The following is a 16,684-nucleotide window of genomic DNA, read 5'->3' as shown; positions in this document are numbered from 1 at the left end:
CAAGTGATCCTCCTGCCTCAGCCTCCCAAAGTGCTGGGATTACAGGCATGAGCCACCATGCCCAGCCAGACATCTTAATATATGCTATCTACTATATCATAGGCTCTTGAGAAACATTTCATTTCACAGAATGGTTCTGATCTATCCCCAGTGTTGATGCTACCAAGAGGAAAAGATTCACTACAAAGGTAGATCACCTTTTACCAGGTGTCAAATATTCCATATTACCTTTGAAAAGCAGAGATTATAGGTATTAATCCCACTGGTTCAACTGTGTATATACATAAGATTTTTCTTGACCATGAATCACCACATTTGGAAGCAGAGTGGGGTTAGGAATTACAATTTACTGATCCCCTATCATGTGCCAGACACAATTATCAGGTAAGGAACTTCAAACCCTGCATTTTAAACTATACTCCAAACAGTGATTGCTTGGTCATTTCTGCAGATTCAATCAGACATTATACACACAAACACACCCATGAGACCGCATGGCACTGGGAAGATTACCCACTATTTCCCACTTATTAAGATCTGGATCATATTTCTCAATGCTCTGAAGATACGTTCCCTTTGAGTAGGAGTATCCTCCAGTGACATAAATACATCCATTCATGATGACGGCACCGCACTCCATCCTCCTTTCCATCATGGGAGCTATCTCTCTCCATTCATTTTGTTCAGGGTCATAGCATTCTGTGATTGTAGTTTGTCCACCGACTAGATAGAGCTTATTTTCAAACGGAACTGAGCACAATCCATATTCTTTTAAAAAGAGAAAAAGAAAAGAGTAATTTTTTAAAGGATAACAAACAAAAGAGATTCCACAGTGTGGTAATGTAATAATCCTTTAAAATTCAGCACACAAAAAATAGGCGAGTGGTGGCATTTTGATTCTGGCAATACTGCAACACTGAGGCTGAAAATCATTCCCCGTCACCTAATTCAGAGGGTCTGTTCCTGCCATGCTGCCATTATACTTCAGCTTGTCCTCAAGCTGGCTTCGTAGGAGGCCAGGGAGAAACTCACCCAACAGATCACCTTTCTGGGAATTTCCCAACACAGACACCTTTTACTTGACACCTATCTGTAAAAGATGGTAGCAGTAGAATCCTTATAGAAAGACATACTTGATAAGCAGTGGTGTCCCTTCAGGTCTTGGCAGCTGTCCCCTTAACCAGTGGCAGGCAATCTGGCATGCCTGCTGCCACAGGTGCCACATAGGGTGGCCTTGTATGCTTCTCACACTGCCAGTCCAGTTACGAACTCAAGAAGCTAAAGAAACACACCCAGACTCGTGGGGCATGACAGTCTATCATCCTTAGAAGCTGTGAAGGGCGCCCCCAGGCGGAGGGCTGCTGTGTGGGATCTGCGTCCTGGGGCTGGAAGTCTGTATATGGGGGGGTCCTCCTAGGCTGTTTTAGTGTTTTCCATTTTATCTCCCCCTCCACACCCAAACCTGCTGGATCTTCAAAGCACCAGGATATCTCACAACTCTACTTCTCCCTTCTTCCCAGGGCTGTGACAAGAGTAAGGCTAGCGAGGTGCTTCGGGTGCAAAATGCAGGGAGGCAGAACTCTGTGAGTCAGATGCACCGCGTGGCCTTACATTTTGTGCCTGAAGCACCTCATTTGCCTCATCCTGGTCTCTGCCCTGTTTCTGCCACGCCCCCGCTTTTATCATCACTCCTAGCCTGTCAGTTCACTCTCTGGGAATAACAGTCATAAAATTACACTTAAATACCTCTCGCCCCAAAGGAAGAGGAGGATTTGTCAGTGCATTCAAATTAAAGCCAGGAAAGATTTAGCGCACTATCGCTGAGCTGTTCCTTCTGCCTCTCCTCTCCCCAGGTCTCTGCACAGCTGCATCTTTCCTGTCATTCCAGTCTTATCTTACTCTCACCTCTTCAAAGGGCCTTCCCTGACCACCCAGCCTGAAGTGGCCAGTCAGGAATCTCTACATCATCCTGTTTTAACTCTCTCCATAGCACTTCTCATTATCTGGAATGGTTCTTTTCTTTTCTTTTTAGAGACAGGGTCTTGCTCTGTCACCCAGGTTGGACAGCAATGGCATAATCATAGCTCAATATAGCCTCAAACTCCTGTGCTCAAGTAATCCTCCCATCTCAGCCTCTCAAGAAGCTGGGACTATAGGTACACATCACCACAACTGGCTAATTTTTGTATTTTTGTAGAGATGGGGTCTCCCTTTGTTGCCCAGGCTGGTCTACAACTCCTGGCCTCAAGAAATCCTCCTCTGCCTCAGCCTCTCAAAGTGCTGGGCTTACAGGTGTGAGCCACACCTGGCCAGGTGTGTTTCTTATCGTCTCTCTCTCCCTCCTGGCAAAACAGGAACTGTGTCCTGCCCACTAATCTATTCCTAATTGGAGAATGGGAACTGTCTGGCACCTTGTGAGAATTCAATAAACATTTGTTGAATAATGAATGAATTGTACTTTGTACACTTGTGTCCCAATGTATCCTCAAATTATAACGTAGAAGGAAAGCTTGTAATAAGCAAGCCCTTCTTTAGAAAGAATAATACAATCAGAAATGTGATTTCCAGATGAGTGTGGTGGTGGACACCTATAATCCTAGCTACTGGGGAGGCTGAGGCTGGAGGACTGCTTGAGCCCAGGAGTTCAAGGCTAGTCTGGACAACACAGTGAGACTCTGTCTCTAAAAAACAAACAAACAAAAAGTGATTTCCTCTTTAGGAGTGGAAGACAACTTCTTATCAGTAAAGTTCTCCCTCAATTTTTTTTTTTTTTTTTTGAGGCGGAGTCTTGCTCTGTCGCCCGGACTGGAGTGCAGTGGCCGGATCTCAGCAAGCTCCGCCTCCCAGGTTTACGCCATTCTCCTGCCTCAGCCTCCCGAGTAGCTGAGACTACAGGCGCCCGCCACCTCGCCCAGCTAGTTTTTGTATTTTTAGTAGAGACGGGGATTCACCGTGTTAGCCAGGATGGTCTCGATCTCCTGACCTCGTGATCCGCCCGTCTCGGCCTCCCAAAGTGCTGGGATTACAGGCTTGAGCTACCGCGCCCGGCCTCCTCAATTTTTTTTTTTTTTTTTTTTGAGACAGAGTCTCACTCTGTCTCCCAGGCTGGAGTGCAGTGGTGCAATCTCGGCTCACTGCAATCTCTGCTTCCTGGGTTCAAGTGATTTCTCACGCTTCAGCCACCCAAGTAGCTGGGATTACAGGTGCACACCACCATGCCTGGCTAATTTTTGTATTTTTAGTAGAGATGGGGTTTTGCCATGTTGCCCAGGTGCTAGCCTTGAACTCCTGGACTCAAGCAATGCACTGAGATTACAGGTGTAAGTCACTGTGCCAGGCACTCCCTAGGTTTTGACAGTTAAGGAAAGTCTTAGAAGACTGCATTTTTGCTTTGCTTCCACATATTTTTCTCAAGTTACTGACATCCAAGAAAATAATTATCCTACTTCTTAAAAACTCATTTGTTACTTTCCAGTTATTTATATGTTGAATTTTTATAGGATTTACTTGTTTCAAGTACTTGTGAAACACTGCTTATATCAATTATATAAATCATTCAATTAATGGTTATTGTGAAAATGATAGTTCAAAAATGTTATCATTTGGTAAAAGTGCTTCAACATCACTTACTAGGCTTTTCTTAAATTACTCAAAGTTTATCAAAACACCCCAATTTTTGAATCATATGTTAAGAAAGCCATCTCAGTCTTCCTATAGCAGTAAAAATATTTAAAGTAAAGTGATTCCTAATTATTTTTTCTCTTTTACTCAAATACAACACATGTTCTATTATTGCTGATAGGAACTTTTTCTTCCTGAGTTGTAACTGCTTTTTTTCTTGTTGGTTAATCCCTCTAAGCCACTGAGGCTCCGGGACTGTGCCTTGCTCACTGTGCTCCTGGCACTGTGTATATAGTAGCATGTAGGATGCACACAGCAGATATGTTAGACGTGAATGAGTGAACAAATGAATAATCAAGAATGGGAGTGACGCCATCTGTCACAGCTCAAAAGTTTGCACACAAGCATAAAACATCAACACACGGCAGTCTGTATTCAGTGTTAGATGAGTGATATGAACAAACAGCTAGAGGGATTCAGAGAAAACCACAACATCCATTTGAAATGATTTCAATTTTTTTTCCTAATCTATTTTCTCATTGAAGAGCCTGTAAAGTTTATGTAGTACAACTTCCTGATTTTACTGGAAAGTAAGGCCCAAGAGCTTAATCTACTTGCCAATGGCAAGGCAGGTAAATAAATGGCAGCGCCAGGAAAGTTCTCTCTCCACTTGACACAGCTCTCCACAGGTCCTTCTTTATCACATACTGCTTCCTCTCGGCTCTTCACACACTCTTCTTCCTCAGCTTATCCCTCAACTCTGCCCGTTTCCTAGGATTCTGCCCATAGCTGTATTGCTGGTCCCACCCTCCCAAGGCATTGTATTCATCCCCATACCCACAGCCACCATCCAAGCAAACAATACCCAGATCTCTACATTCAGCTACCTCCCTCCTCCTCAGCTGCAGACCCACATTTCCCTTTGCCTGCTGGACAGCTCTTTTGGGTTATCCAATGATTCCTTCACTCTAAACTATACAATTGAGCTCATCACTTCGCCTCTTCTCCCTTCCTGTCAGCTTCTCCTTCAGTACTCCCCATTCTCCCAGACAACCAGCCAGAGCCCCGAGATGACCGTCAACTCCTTTCTCTCCCTCATCTCCTGTATGTTGTCAGTCAAGGAAGCAATCAGCTGTTGAATCCATGACATTCATCACATCAGCCCTTCTTTTTACTCCTACCACTTCTTCAGGCTTTCAACATTTCTCCCTTGGTTAAACACAATAGTCTTAGTAGATCCCCTTGCTGTCTTTCTCCCAATCTACCTAAAAGGAGTCCTCTTTTTAAAACCAGAGCTGGGCCAGGCTCAGTGGCTGAGGCCTGTAATCCCAGTGCTTTGGGAGGCTGAGGCAGGTGGATGACTTTAGGCCAGGAGTTCAAGACCAGCCTGGCCAACATAGTGAAACCCTGTCTCTACTTAAAAAAAAATACAAAAATTAGCCAGGCGTGGTGGTGCATGACTGTAATCCCAGCTACTTGGGAGGCTGAGACACAAGAATCGCTGAACACAAGATTGCACCACTGCACTCCAGCCTGGGCAACAGAGCGAGACGGTCTTAAAAACAAAACAAAACAACAACAAAAAACAAACCTAGACCTGATCACATATCATTCTCTTGCTTGAAAACCTTTGATGATTCTGCATTTTAAAAATTACCCAGACTGAGCTGGGTGCGGTGCCTCATGCCTGTAATTCCAGCACTTTGGGAGGCTGAGGAAGGCGAATCACAAGGTCAGGAGTTCGAGACCAGCCTGGCCAACATGGTGAAACCCCATCTCTGCTAAAAATACAAAAAATTAGCCAGGCATAGTGGTGACACCTGTAATCTCAGCTACTCGGGAGGCTGAGGCAGGAGAATAGCTTGAACCTGGGATGTGGAGGTTACAGTGAGCCGAGATCACTCCACTCCACTACAGCTTGGGCAACAGAGCAAGACTCCATCTCAAAAAACAAACAAAAAAAATTACCCAGACTGCCATTCAAAGCTCTCCATGACATGCTCTCCAACTGAGCTCTCCCATCCGATCTCCCATTCTACCCTCTTACATTCCATTCATTCACGTCTACTCCCAGGTAATGAAATACACCTGAAACTTTCCTTTCCACCTTCCTCCACTGGACTGACTTCTTGCCAGAAAAACCCTTCCTCAAGAACTACCTTCCTTATCTGGGGCCATTCTTTAAGGCCCAGATCAAAACCACCCACCATTGGAAGCATTCTAAGATGGTCAGATTTCCCTTAATTAGACTTACACTCTCTTTATTCTCAATTTCAATAGCACTTGTTTTTACAGAACTTGGCAGAGACTATCCTGTATTTCCATTATGTATGTATATTTGCTCCTGGATTCTGAGCTCCTATGGTAGTAGAGACTAGCACTTAATCATCTTATATAATTATCAGAATCCTACCTTTTCCAATGTAGGGTCTCAATAAATGTCACCTTGAATTCAATGTAACTACAGTCTCGTGTTTTCCAATTATACAAACTACCCCATTAAAGGGGTTAAGATAAAATATAATACTTATATTATCTTTAAAAAATAATAGTAGTCATTTCTTCTCAGTGTAAGTAATGTATCTCTATGAGGTCAACTCAAGGATGACATTTTAATTCCTCAGGAGGTGCTGCTAAAATCCATAAGAAACAAATCTTGCCATAATTCAGTGGATGCAGATGCACAGCCTTCAAGAGCTTAAGGATTTAACAGACTAGCTGAGCGAAGCCAGCCGGGAGCAAGAAAAACAATGGCACAGGACCCCTAGGTCAGTGACGTGAGGAGAATTAGAAGGACTATGGTGAAACAGAGCACACAGCCTCATTTAAGGGAACAGCTGCCGCCCGGCTCCCGTGACTGCTGCCTAGAAGGAATACGTCCAAGGCTGCCGGGTCTTCCCATTTCTTCTAAAGGACAGAAATCATGATTTTTATTTGAAATCTCCTAAATTTTAAATATTGGTAACAAGCCAGTTCAAAAATATTTTAAGGACTGTGAAAGCTAAACAGAACACATCATGCAAGGTACTGATTTAAAATCTGTTTTTTGTTTCATCAGGAAAAAGTTCAACGTAAATCAAAACTTTACACATGGATGTGTATTATATGTTACTATTGATTTATACTATAATTTAACATTTATTTTGGATTTTTAATTTGCCACGGCTTATTAATACTTTGGATTAAATCCAAAGTGACACTGTTTCTCAGACTCCTTTTCATGTAGTTAACAAGCTATATGAAATCTGTTACGGGAAACTTATTTTTGAGGGAACCTCTTAATGACATATACATTAAGTTTATAATATAAATAACTGCCCTCTAATTTATGAATTCTGACTTTTCATACACTGGATTTTCTTTGTAAAGATAAGTCTATCCACAAAATAGGCAGAGTAACACCTAACTCCTAAGGTTAACATGAGGTTCAGGTGAGCTAATAGTGAAGTTCAAGCCAGACTGTCTAGGTCTGAACCTCAGTTCTAATAAGCACTAACCTTGGGCAATTTGTTTAATCTCTTTGTACCTCAGTGTCCTATAAAATGTGATAAGAACAGTACCTAGCTCATGGAATTATTTTGAGGCTTAAACAGGTTATACATGTAAAATTACCGGAATAGTTTGTGCCTGCCACACACCGACTAAATAAATGCCAGCTATTACTCACTATGAGTTGTTATTATTCCTTTCCATTATAACTCATTGATCACAGCAGAAAGTGGTGGGGAGTCTGAGATGGTCCATTTGGGCTACTAGGAGGCAGAAGTTTACCCATTCCATGACGTCTTTGAAGCCAGGGAAGCCTGTGGCTGAAGTTTCTTCTCATGCAAAGCCTGGGCATATGGAGATGCAGCACCAGATTTAGGTGTGCTTCAGCTGAACCATCATATGGGATAGATGATGTATGGGCTGGAAGTAGCTGCCTTGGTTGAAAGCAGGAGAGTCTGCTCCCTTAAGCACAAGTTATGGAATCAGACCGCCAGATTTTGAATCCTGGTCCACCACTTTCAAACTGTGAAACTGTGACCTTGGAAAAGTTACTTATTGTTTCTAAGCCTCCATTTCCAGATATGTAAAACGGTGACAAACAATACCTGCTCACAGACTTGTAGTGAGAATCTGAGGTAATACACATATGAAGCACTTAGCCTGATCCATGGTAAGCATTACTAGTCCTCACAGATGGTTCCAGCTTGGAATTTCAACTGCCCTCTCCACTGACCCACATGGAAGCCTGACGCTCTATGGAAAATGATTGAAGGTAACATGGTGGTATGGTGATGTGAATCTTTCCTAATGAAAATAACTTAACCCTATGGCACAACTGAAACAGACTAAAACCTGTGCTTCCCTCTGAGCTCTTCACAAAGAGACAAGTCAGAGAACAAAAGGCATTCCAGAAGGCAGGCTGTTCCTTATGGGCAGACAGCATGTTCCCTGTATGAGTGTTAAGGTAAGGCCAACACATGGCTCTGCACATTGTAGGAGTGAGTGCTTAATAGTAAGTGAAACCTAGAAAGAATATGCTTCTAAAACAGGAAACAATCTCTAGCTGAACTTCAATCACTGGGTACCCTTTCTGACTATTTGACAGAATGGTGCTTTTCAGCTACTTATGAACATTGTGTTTTATATAATTCATGTTGTAAATGAAAGATGGCACAGAAAGGAAAACACGAAAAAGAATTAAGTGGAAAAAAATTAGGCCGGGCGCGGTGGCTCAAGCCTGTAATCCCAGCACTTTGGGAGGCCGAGACGGGCGGATCACGAGGTCAGGAGATCAAGACCATCCTGGCTAACATGGTGAAACCCCGTCTCTACTAAAAAATACAAAAAAACTAGCCGGGCGAGGTGGCAGGCGCCTGTGGTCCCAGCTACTCGGGAGGCTGAGGCAGGAGAATGGCGTGAACCCGGGAGGCGGAGCTTGCAGTGAGCTGAGATCCAGCCACTGCACTCCAGCCTGGGCGACAGAGTGAGACTCCGTCTCAAAAAAAAAAAAAATTGTAAAGATGCTAACATTTTTGACCACATAGACTTATAATGTGCACTGTATAAAGACATCAGGGAAAATATTTGTAGATGTGAACCAATCAGAATCTCATTGTGATTATTGTTGGGTGGATATATACAAATATTCTGAGACTTTTAATTCTGCCCATGTATAGTCTACAATAAAATCAGCATTTTCTATTTCCAGCCCATTTTTAGCCATCGTATATGCTGATAAACTGCATCACAACATATACTATTTGAGATAGTATTTCTGTTACCTGGATGTGGACTGGAGGTGATGAGGCTCCATTCGTTGATATCAGAATTGTAGCTCTGAACCTTGTCATAGGTGCAGCTTCCTCTGTAGCCACAGTGGCCACCAATGACGTAGATAACATCATGTAAGACACAGGCAGTAGCATTTCCCACACCTATGTATTAATTAAAATCACATCTTTAGATTGATCTTTTGTTCTTTTTTGCAGTGAACACTGGGCTAAATTTATTGTTGTTTTTGTTATTACTGATGGTAAAATGCAAGGTACTGTGCTAAGTGCTATAAGGGACAAAAGAATAAAAAGAGAAGGCTCCTCGTGCTCTTAAGAGAGGGTGAGACGTGCACACAAATACAGCCATGCAACATGCACAATAACCTCCATAAAATTATAATGGAGTGGAAAATTTCCTATTCCCTAGTGATATTGTTGTAGCTGTTTTAAAGACATGACATAGTAGGCCGGGCGTGGTGGCTCACGCCTGTAATCCTAGCACTTTGGGAGGCCGAGACGGGCGGATTACGAGGTCAGGAGATCGAGACCATCCTGGCTAACCCAGTGAAACCCCGTCTCTACTAAAAAATACAAAAAACTAGCCGGGCAACGTGGCGGGCGCCTGTAGTCCCAGCTACTCAGGAGGCTGAGGCAGGAGGGAGGCGGAGCCTGCAGTGAGCTGAGATCCGGCCACTGCACTCCAGCCTGGGTGACAGAGCGAGACTCCGTCTCAAAAAAAAAAAAAAAAGACATGACATAAAGCATTCTCATGTGTTTCCGGTGATGCTGGTGTAAATAAGTCTACGCCTCTGGCAGGTCCTTCAAGAGGTATTCCAGGCCAGGCGTGGTGGCTCACGCCTGTAATGCCAGCACTTTGGGAGGCCGAGGCGGGTGGATCACGAGGTCAGGAGATCGAGACCATCCTGGCTAACACAGTGAAACCCCGTCTCTACTAAAAATACAAAAAATTAGTCGGGCGTGGTGGCACGTGCCTGTAGTCCCAGCTACTCGGGAGGCTGAGGCAGGAGAATGGCCTGAACCTGGGAGGTGGAGCTTGCAGTGAGCCGAGATCACGCAACTGCACTCCAGTCTGGGAGACACAGCGAGACTCCGTCTCAAAAAAAAAAAAAAAAAAAAAAAAAGAGGTATTCCAGAAGAAGGCATTGTTATCATAGAAGAGGACAGCTCTATGCCTGTTATTGCCCCTGAAAGCCTGCAAGAGGGACAAGATGTGGAGGTGGAAGTCATCGTGATATTGATGATTCTGACATTGATGATCCTGACCCTGTATAGGCCTCGGCTAATGTGTGTGTCTGTGTCTTACTTTTTAACAAAACAATTTAACAAATAAAAAATCAATAAATAAGTTATATATATATATAATATATATAAAAGCTTATAGAATAAGGATAAAGAAAATATTTTTATAAGCTATACAAAGTCTACAGTAATGCCTGTGATTCCAGCAGTTTAGGAGGGTGAGGTGGGAGGATCACTTGAGCCCAGGAGGAGTTTGAGACCAGCCTGGACAACAAACTGAGACCACATCTCTACAAAAAATAAAAAATTAGCCACGTGTGATGGCATATGCCTGTAGTTCCAGCTACTCAGGAGGCTGAGACGGGAGAATCGCTTGATCTCAGGAGGTTAAGGCTGCAGTGAATTATGTTTGCATCACTGAAGTCCAGCCTAGGTGTCAGAGCAAGATCCTGTCTCAAAAAAAGTAAAAAGTAAAGACTACAGTAGTGTACAGTAACGTCCCAGGACTTCACAATCCCTCCCCACTCACTCACTGACTCAACCAGAACAACCTCCAGTCCTGCAAGCTCCATTCGTGGTAATTGCCCTAAATAGGTCTACCATTTTTATCTTTTATACTGTATTTTTACTGTACCTTTTCTATGTTTAGATACACAAAGACTCACCATTGTGTTATATTGCTTAGAGTATTCAGTATAGTAACATGCTGTACAGGATTGAAGCCTAGGAGTAACAGGCTATACCACACAGCCTAGGTGTGTATTAGGCTGTACTATTAGTATGGTATAGCCTGCTGTGTAAGTATAATGTTCACATGACAAAATTGCCTAATCACACATTTCTCAGAATATATCCCCATTGTTGTTAAGTGGCACATGGCTGCAATTAGAACACTAGGTATAAAACGGAAGAAACACAATTAAAAAGGGACAGATGAACTGCTGGGCATGGTCAGGGCAAGGAAACCCTGCATTTGACAAGGGAAATCACAGCAGGTGGTGGTGGAATTTGACCTGGGTGATGGTAGGAAGTTGGCAGGTATGGGTGAGAGGAGGCCATTCTAGGCAGAGGGAAAAGCCAGTGCAAAGGCTTACTGGACAATATCAAGTAGCTCAGTTTGACCAGGCCAGATGGCACACTGGGGGTTGCTGCATGGGACTTCAAGGCTGGCATGGTAAGTTGAAGCCATATAGCAAAGGATACTGATGCCCAACAAAGAATCTGGATTTAATTCAGCCAGAATTTAAAGATTTTTAAACAGAGTAATATAGTGACTAACAAAGGAAGAACAGGTACCAGAAAGATCTAGTTACTGGCCAGGGTGGGCAGTCTCAAGGGCCTGATTTTGAAGGGGCTTTGGGTATGGAGGGAAGAGCACAGAGGAGAGAGACAGGTAAAACACACAGTCTTGATGACTGACTGAGGCAGAGGCAAACCAGACTGATTTTGAGGTCCTGAGCTGGGAAAACTGGAATCACTGATGCCAAAAGATGGAGGAGGAGGGGGAGGGAAGGGGAGGAGGGGAAGGAGGGGGAGGAGAAGGAGGAGGAAAAGGAAGAAGGAGGAAGGAGGGGGAGGGGAAGGGGGAGGGAGAAGGAGGGGGAGGAAATGGGTTCGGAGGGAAGATGAAAAAAGGAAGAAAGATGATGAGGATCATTTTAGTTGAAAATGTTGGTTTTGTCTTTCCACCAACTTTTACTTAGCCCTATTTTGCAGGATACAGTTCAGTCTTCTTGTTCCTTTCTATTCCAAAATAAAAGTGGGTTTATAAGTAGAGCAGTTATAATGGAAAAAAATAAAGACTTAGGAGTTCCTAAACAGCCAAGTATGTATTTCTTCTCTGTACATTAGTGAACTTAATTTGGGTCTAGGACCAAAAAAGGAAATAAATTTTAAATTTGACTGTGCCCAAATTAAGTTCATTACCAGAGAAAGCTGCTAATTTACTCCAAGTCTACAAAATAAAACGAACTGAAAAAAATGTCATCCTTTCTACCGAAAAATGGGAATCTAAAAGTTCAGTATGGCTGGGTGTGGAGGCTCACACCTATAATCCCAGCACTTTGGGAGGCCAAGGTAGGAGAATCACTTGAGGCCAGGGGTTCAAGACCAGCCTGGGCAACATAGTGAGACTCCCATTTCTATTTTAAAAAATTAAAAATAAAACTTTAAAAAATTGTTTTAAAAAAGTTCTGTATGTGTCCACCCACCAAAACAAGTATTAGTCAAAACTGCACATAACTGGCAAAGTGTTACCTCTCCCTGGGATGACTAGATATAACCAAGAATCAAAGCTTTGAGTTCACAGTATAAAACTGGAATTTCAGACCCAGTTAGCAGGTGAGGGAGGACTTTGAGGTATGAGGGTCTCCCTCTCCACTCAAGGTTAAGGCAAGCACACATATAGCTTTTGTTTCACAATAGACACACCATCACAGCATTTTTTCTTTTTTCAGCAAGCACTGTTCTAAATATAAATTTTAAAAATTTCTGTAAAGTAATAAGCTTTCATTCTCAAAGAAATATACTCTGAACCCACCCTTGTAATCCCAGCACTTTGGGAGGCCGAGGTTGGGGGATCACTTGAGGTCAGAAATTCAAGACCAGCCTGGCCAACACGGTGAAAACCCGTCTCCACTAAAAATACAAAAATTAGCCAGGTGTGGTGGCACATGCCTGTAATCCCAGCTACTCAGGAGGCTGAGGCAGGAGAATTGCTTGAACTCGGGAGGCAGAGGTTGCAGTGAGCCAAGATCACATCACTGCACTCCAGCCTGGGAGACAGAGTGAGACTCCATCTCCATAAAAAAAAAAAAAAAAAAAAAATGGCCGGGCGCGGTGGCTCAAGCCTGTAATCCCAGCACTTTGGGAGGCCGAGATGGACGGATCACGAGGTCAGGAGATCGAGACCATCCTGGCTAAAACGGTGAAACCCCGTCTCTACTAAAAAATACAAAAAACTAGCCGGGCGAGGTGGCGGACGCCTGTCGTCCCAGCTACTCAGGAGGCTGAGGCAGGAGAATGGCATAAACCCGGGAGGCAGAGCTTGCAGTGAGCTGAGATCCGGCCACTGCACTCCAGCCTAGGCGACAGAGCGAGACTCTGTCTCAAAAAAAAAAAAAAAGAAAGAAAGAAATATACTCTGAACCACAAAACCACTGAAACTGTTACATCATCCTTAAAAAACAGAATCAGAAATGTCTGCTAGTTTACAATAGCTGCTTAAATATACGGACTTTCCTTGTTTCTTTCGCAGAAGAAGAGTCAGGACATTCAGAGCCCTCCTGGAATCGGCAAGTAGCGGTGAGGCTCAGGCAAAGCCAAAAACCAGGGGAGCAACAGCACCAGGTTTTCCGCTACTTTCTCCCATTCTGGTGTGACAGTGGTCACGACTTAACATGAAATGAATTTCTGCTCTATCAGAGCTGACATATCCTTCAATACCGACATTCAGGACAATCATGCCTAACATTTATAGCATGCTTACTCTGTGTATAGCACGCTCACACTGTTCTAGGCACTTCACAAGCATAGATTCATTTAATCCTCTCAATGATCCGAGACTAGGTAATATTGTCATCGCCATTACACAGATGACAAAATGGGGGCACAGGGTGATTAAACAATTTGCCAGAGCTCATCAGCAAGTAAGAGGAAAGCAGGGATCTGGATGCAGGCAGTTTAGCTTCAGAGGCAGCATGCCTGATCCCAAGACTGTTCTGCCTCTCGGCTTCCTGCCTGTCATCCAAGGATCATACCAGGTCAGATTTCCAGACCAGGTCAAATTCCCACACTCTCACTAGCATTAAAAAAGAAACAGAAAAGCCTGGGAAGAAACATTTGGGACAAAATGATACAAATTTGGTAACAACCTACCAGTTGTTTTTGTACAGCTCCTCAGCACCAATGAATAAATACAATGAAATAAGATTCCGGTTCAACTTTTTTTCCAGTGGGAGAGAAGGAGAGCAAGGCTAACAAATCGCCAAACACAGAAGAAAATAGTGTTTATCAGACAGATACCGAGACCCAGGGGTGTGCCAGGTTCTGTGGGCCACATGAGGGAGAGTATGGTGTCTGCCCCTCTCAGAGAGGACTGAATTGCACCCTCTGAAAGCAGAGGTTGTCTCTAGTTCCTGGAAGAATGCACTTTGTTACATCCTGTAGGGACCAAACCTTCCAAGGTTTGAATGAAGGACCTCTTGAAAGCTGATCAGTGTATTTTGAGTGGAAAAAAGTTGAATAGCAGAATTTTAAAGCAGAATTTAAAAGGGTGCAATTTTAAGAACACGAAAAAATGAAAAACTGTCCAGATTTGTCTCTTCATCTAGCCCTTGACTTGAATATAAATTCTCATAACTCTCAGACAAGTTGGGAACTATGCTATCCTGTTTTTATCTGGAACATTCTGTGCAGCATTATTTGTATAATTCACTATAGTTCCTAGATAGCATCCAAAAGTGATAAATTCAAGAGAAGTGAGACTGCTGGCCTAGCCCCAGACATCTACAAAATAGAAAATAAACATAATCTCCACTTACCTTTAATCATGTTTGCAATAGGAATCCATTTCTCTTTTAATGGATCATAGAATTCAGCCTCCTCTGCTGGAGCCCCTTTTCTGTAACCACCTAAAGCATAGACACAGCCACCCAAGGTGACTGCACAGTGGTAATACCTGGCATTGAGCATTGGCAAACCTTCTGTCCATTCATCACTTTCACTGTTATAGATCCACACTGTGTCAAGAGCTTCTATGTTATCCGTCCTGTAGCCCCCAGTTACGTAAATGTTGGGTCCTAAACACGTAACACCATAACTCTCCCTGGTATAATCTGGTATTTCTGCTCCCTGAATCCAAACATTTGTCAAAGGATCCCATATGTGAACCTCTGATAAAGGATGCCAGTAATAGCCTCCAATTATATACATTGTGGCTGTGGATCTCTGGGAAATCTCTTTATGCATGGGATTCAAGGCATTGTATATTAGAGAGCGGATCTTATTTTCAGTTAGCAGGCAGCTTCTTTGAAGGCCTAAGGCTGTTTTTAAGTACACTGGATCTATATCAATGTTGATATAGCTCAGTAGATTATATAGGCATTCAATTCGATTTTCTACATCATGAGCAGTCCACTTAATAACTGGTTCTATGATAGCTTCTTCTTTCCAAACACTGAGATTCTTTCTGGACAAGATAAAGAGAAACTTTTCAAGGCTGATTTCCAGAAATTCTTCTTGTTGCCACACTTCCTTAAACTTTGAACACAGAATTCTTCGAGATTCCTTCTCAAGTTCTGGACACACATGAAATTCTGCAAAGGAGTGCATTCCAATACAATTATCAATATCCAAGTGCCTTACCAAAAACCGCTCACAAGCCTTCTTTACTGAAAGGAACTGTAGCAGATCTGCTGCCTCAAGCAGGCTTTGAACATTTCTTTTAGTTATTTCAATTTGGGAAGTGTATGCATAATTTACAAGGCCTTCCAGAATATCATGGTGGATGCCAGAGAGTTTTATTTTATTTTTAAATTTTTCTTTCATGTCAGCTGTGAACATTGCCTTAAAATAATTGCTGCAAGCAGCTAAAACAGCTCGGTGACAATGGAAGATTATGCCTGAAGGACATTGAAGGGTAATATCAGTAAATAATCCATCCAAGTAAAATGTTCTGAATGCATCCAGAAAATCCACTGGATGTGTTGAATCCTTGAAAAGATAAATATAATCGTCTTGTCCTTTTAAAGCCATGGCTGCAATAAATATGAAATAACAAATGTGTTTTCAATTTTGCACATTATCTCAAATAATCAATGCTAAATAACTGACTAGCATCGGATATACTCCAAAACTGGACTAAGTTCAGCATTCTAAATAATAAGTGCAAAATGTGTATGGACAGTTTGATCATTTATATGGTGGTCAATTTAAATTCAGGGTAGCTCGGGGCTTGAAATGATGCCCCCGGATTTTTCAGTAGTCCTTTTCAGAGTACTGATTTGCTATTCCATTCACCGCAATCTACCCTGGCCTGGCGCTCAGGAGACCAGATCCCACACTAGGCAAGGAAAGTGTCCGAGGGTCACCCTACTCGAGGCCGGACCTCAGCTGTCTCGGCTCGTCCCCAATTCAACCTTTTCCCCGAGCTCGTCTCCCTTTCAAATCACATCGAAATGCCAAGAAAGGGATGATGGAAATGTAAAAGGACAAGAAGAGGTCTCGGAAAAGGGAAATCCTGAGCCCTTTCGTTTAAGGAAGGAGAGAAAGGAAGGCGGCCCGGCGCAGCCCCCGCAGCCCGCGCCCCCTCCCCCGCGCCCGCCGCAGGGGTTTCCGCGCGCACCGCGCCTGGGCCCCGGCCCACGTTCCCGCCCGGAGACCGCCCCGCCCCGGGGCCAGGCGCGGGGCTGGACTCGAGGGCGCCGCATGCTGCCCGCGGGCCCAGTGCCCGCGTCCCTCTGCCTGGCGCTCCGTGCAGGTGTGGGAAGGACGCCGCAGGCAGCCCCCGCGCAACGCGTTCGGCCCGGCCAGGCGCCCGCGCG

The 16,684-nt window shown here is 43.6% G+C and overlaps 1 protein-coding gene across 1 annotated transcript; it reads right to left on the bottom strand.

The window, feature by feature from the left end:
• Window positions 1-457: 457 nt before the first annotated feature.
• KLHL23 (kelch like family member 23) lies at window positions 458-15,896 on the bottom strand. The gene is made up of 3 exons (XM_023189699.1): window positions 14,684-15,896; window positions 8,892-9,044; window positions 458-768 (listed from the first exon to the last, which is right to left on the bottom strand). Exons 1-3 carry the CDS (start codon window positions 15,894-15,896, stop codon window positions 458-460), a joined length of 1,677 nt encoding a protein of 558 aa, XP_023045467.1.
• Window positions 15,897-16,684: the final 788 nt, after the last annotated feature.

This window comes from Piliocolobus tephrosceles, chromosome 11 (genome assembly GCF_002776525.5).
Source record: "Piliocolobus tephrosceles isolate RC106 chromosome 11, ASM277652v3, whole genome shotgun sequence".
NCBI lineage: Eukaryota > Metazoa > Chordata > Mammalia > Primates > Cercopithecidae > Piliocolobus > Piliocolobus tephrosceles.
This window is presented reverse-complemented; position numbering and strand designations above follow the sequence as displayed.

What these genes read in the sequence shown, in the direction of transcription:
- KLHL23 (XM_023189699.1), bottom strand. Translation starts at nt 15,896, where the DNA reads ATGGCTTTAAAAGGACAAGACGATTATATTTATCTTTTCAAGGATTCA. An exon ending in TATTGCAAACATGATTAAAG is followed by an intron (nt 9,045 to 14,683) that starts GTAAGTGGAGAT and finishes ATTAATACATAG; the next exon opens with GTGTGGGAAATGCTACTGCC. An exon ending in CACCTCCAGTCCACATCCAG is followed by an intron (nt 769 to 8,891) that starts GTAACAGAAATA and finishes TCTTTTTAAAAG; the next exon opens with AATATGGATTGTGCTCAGTT.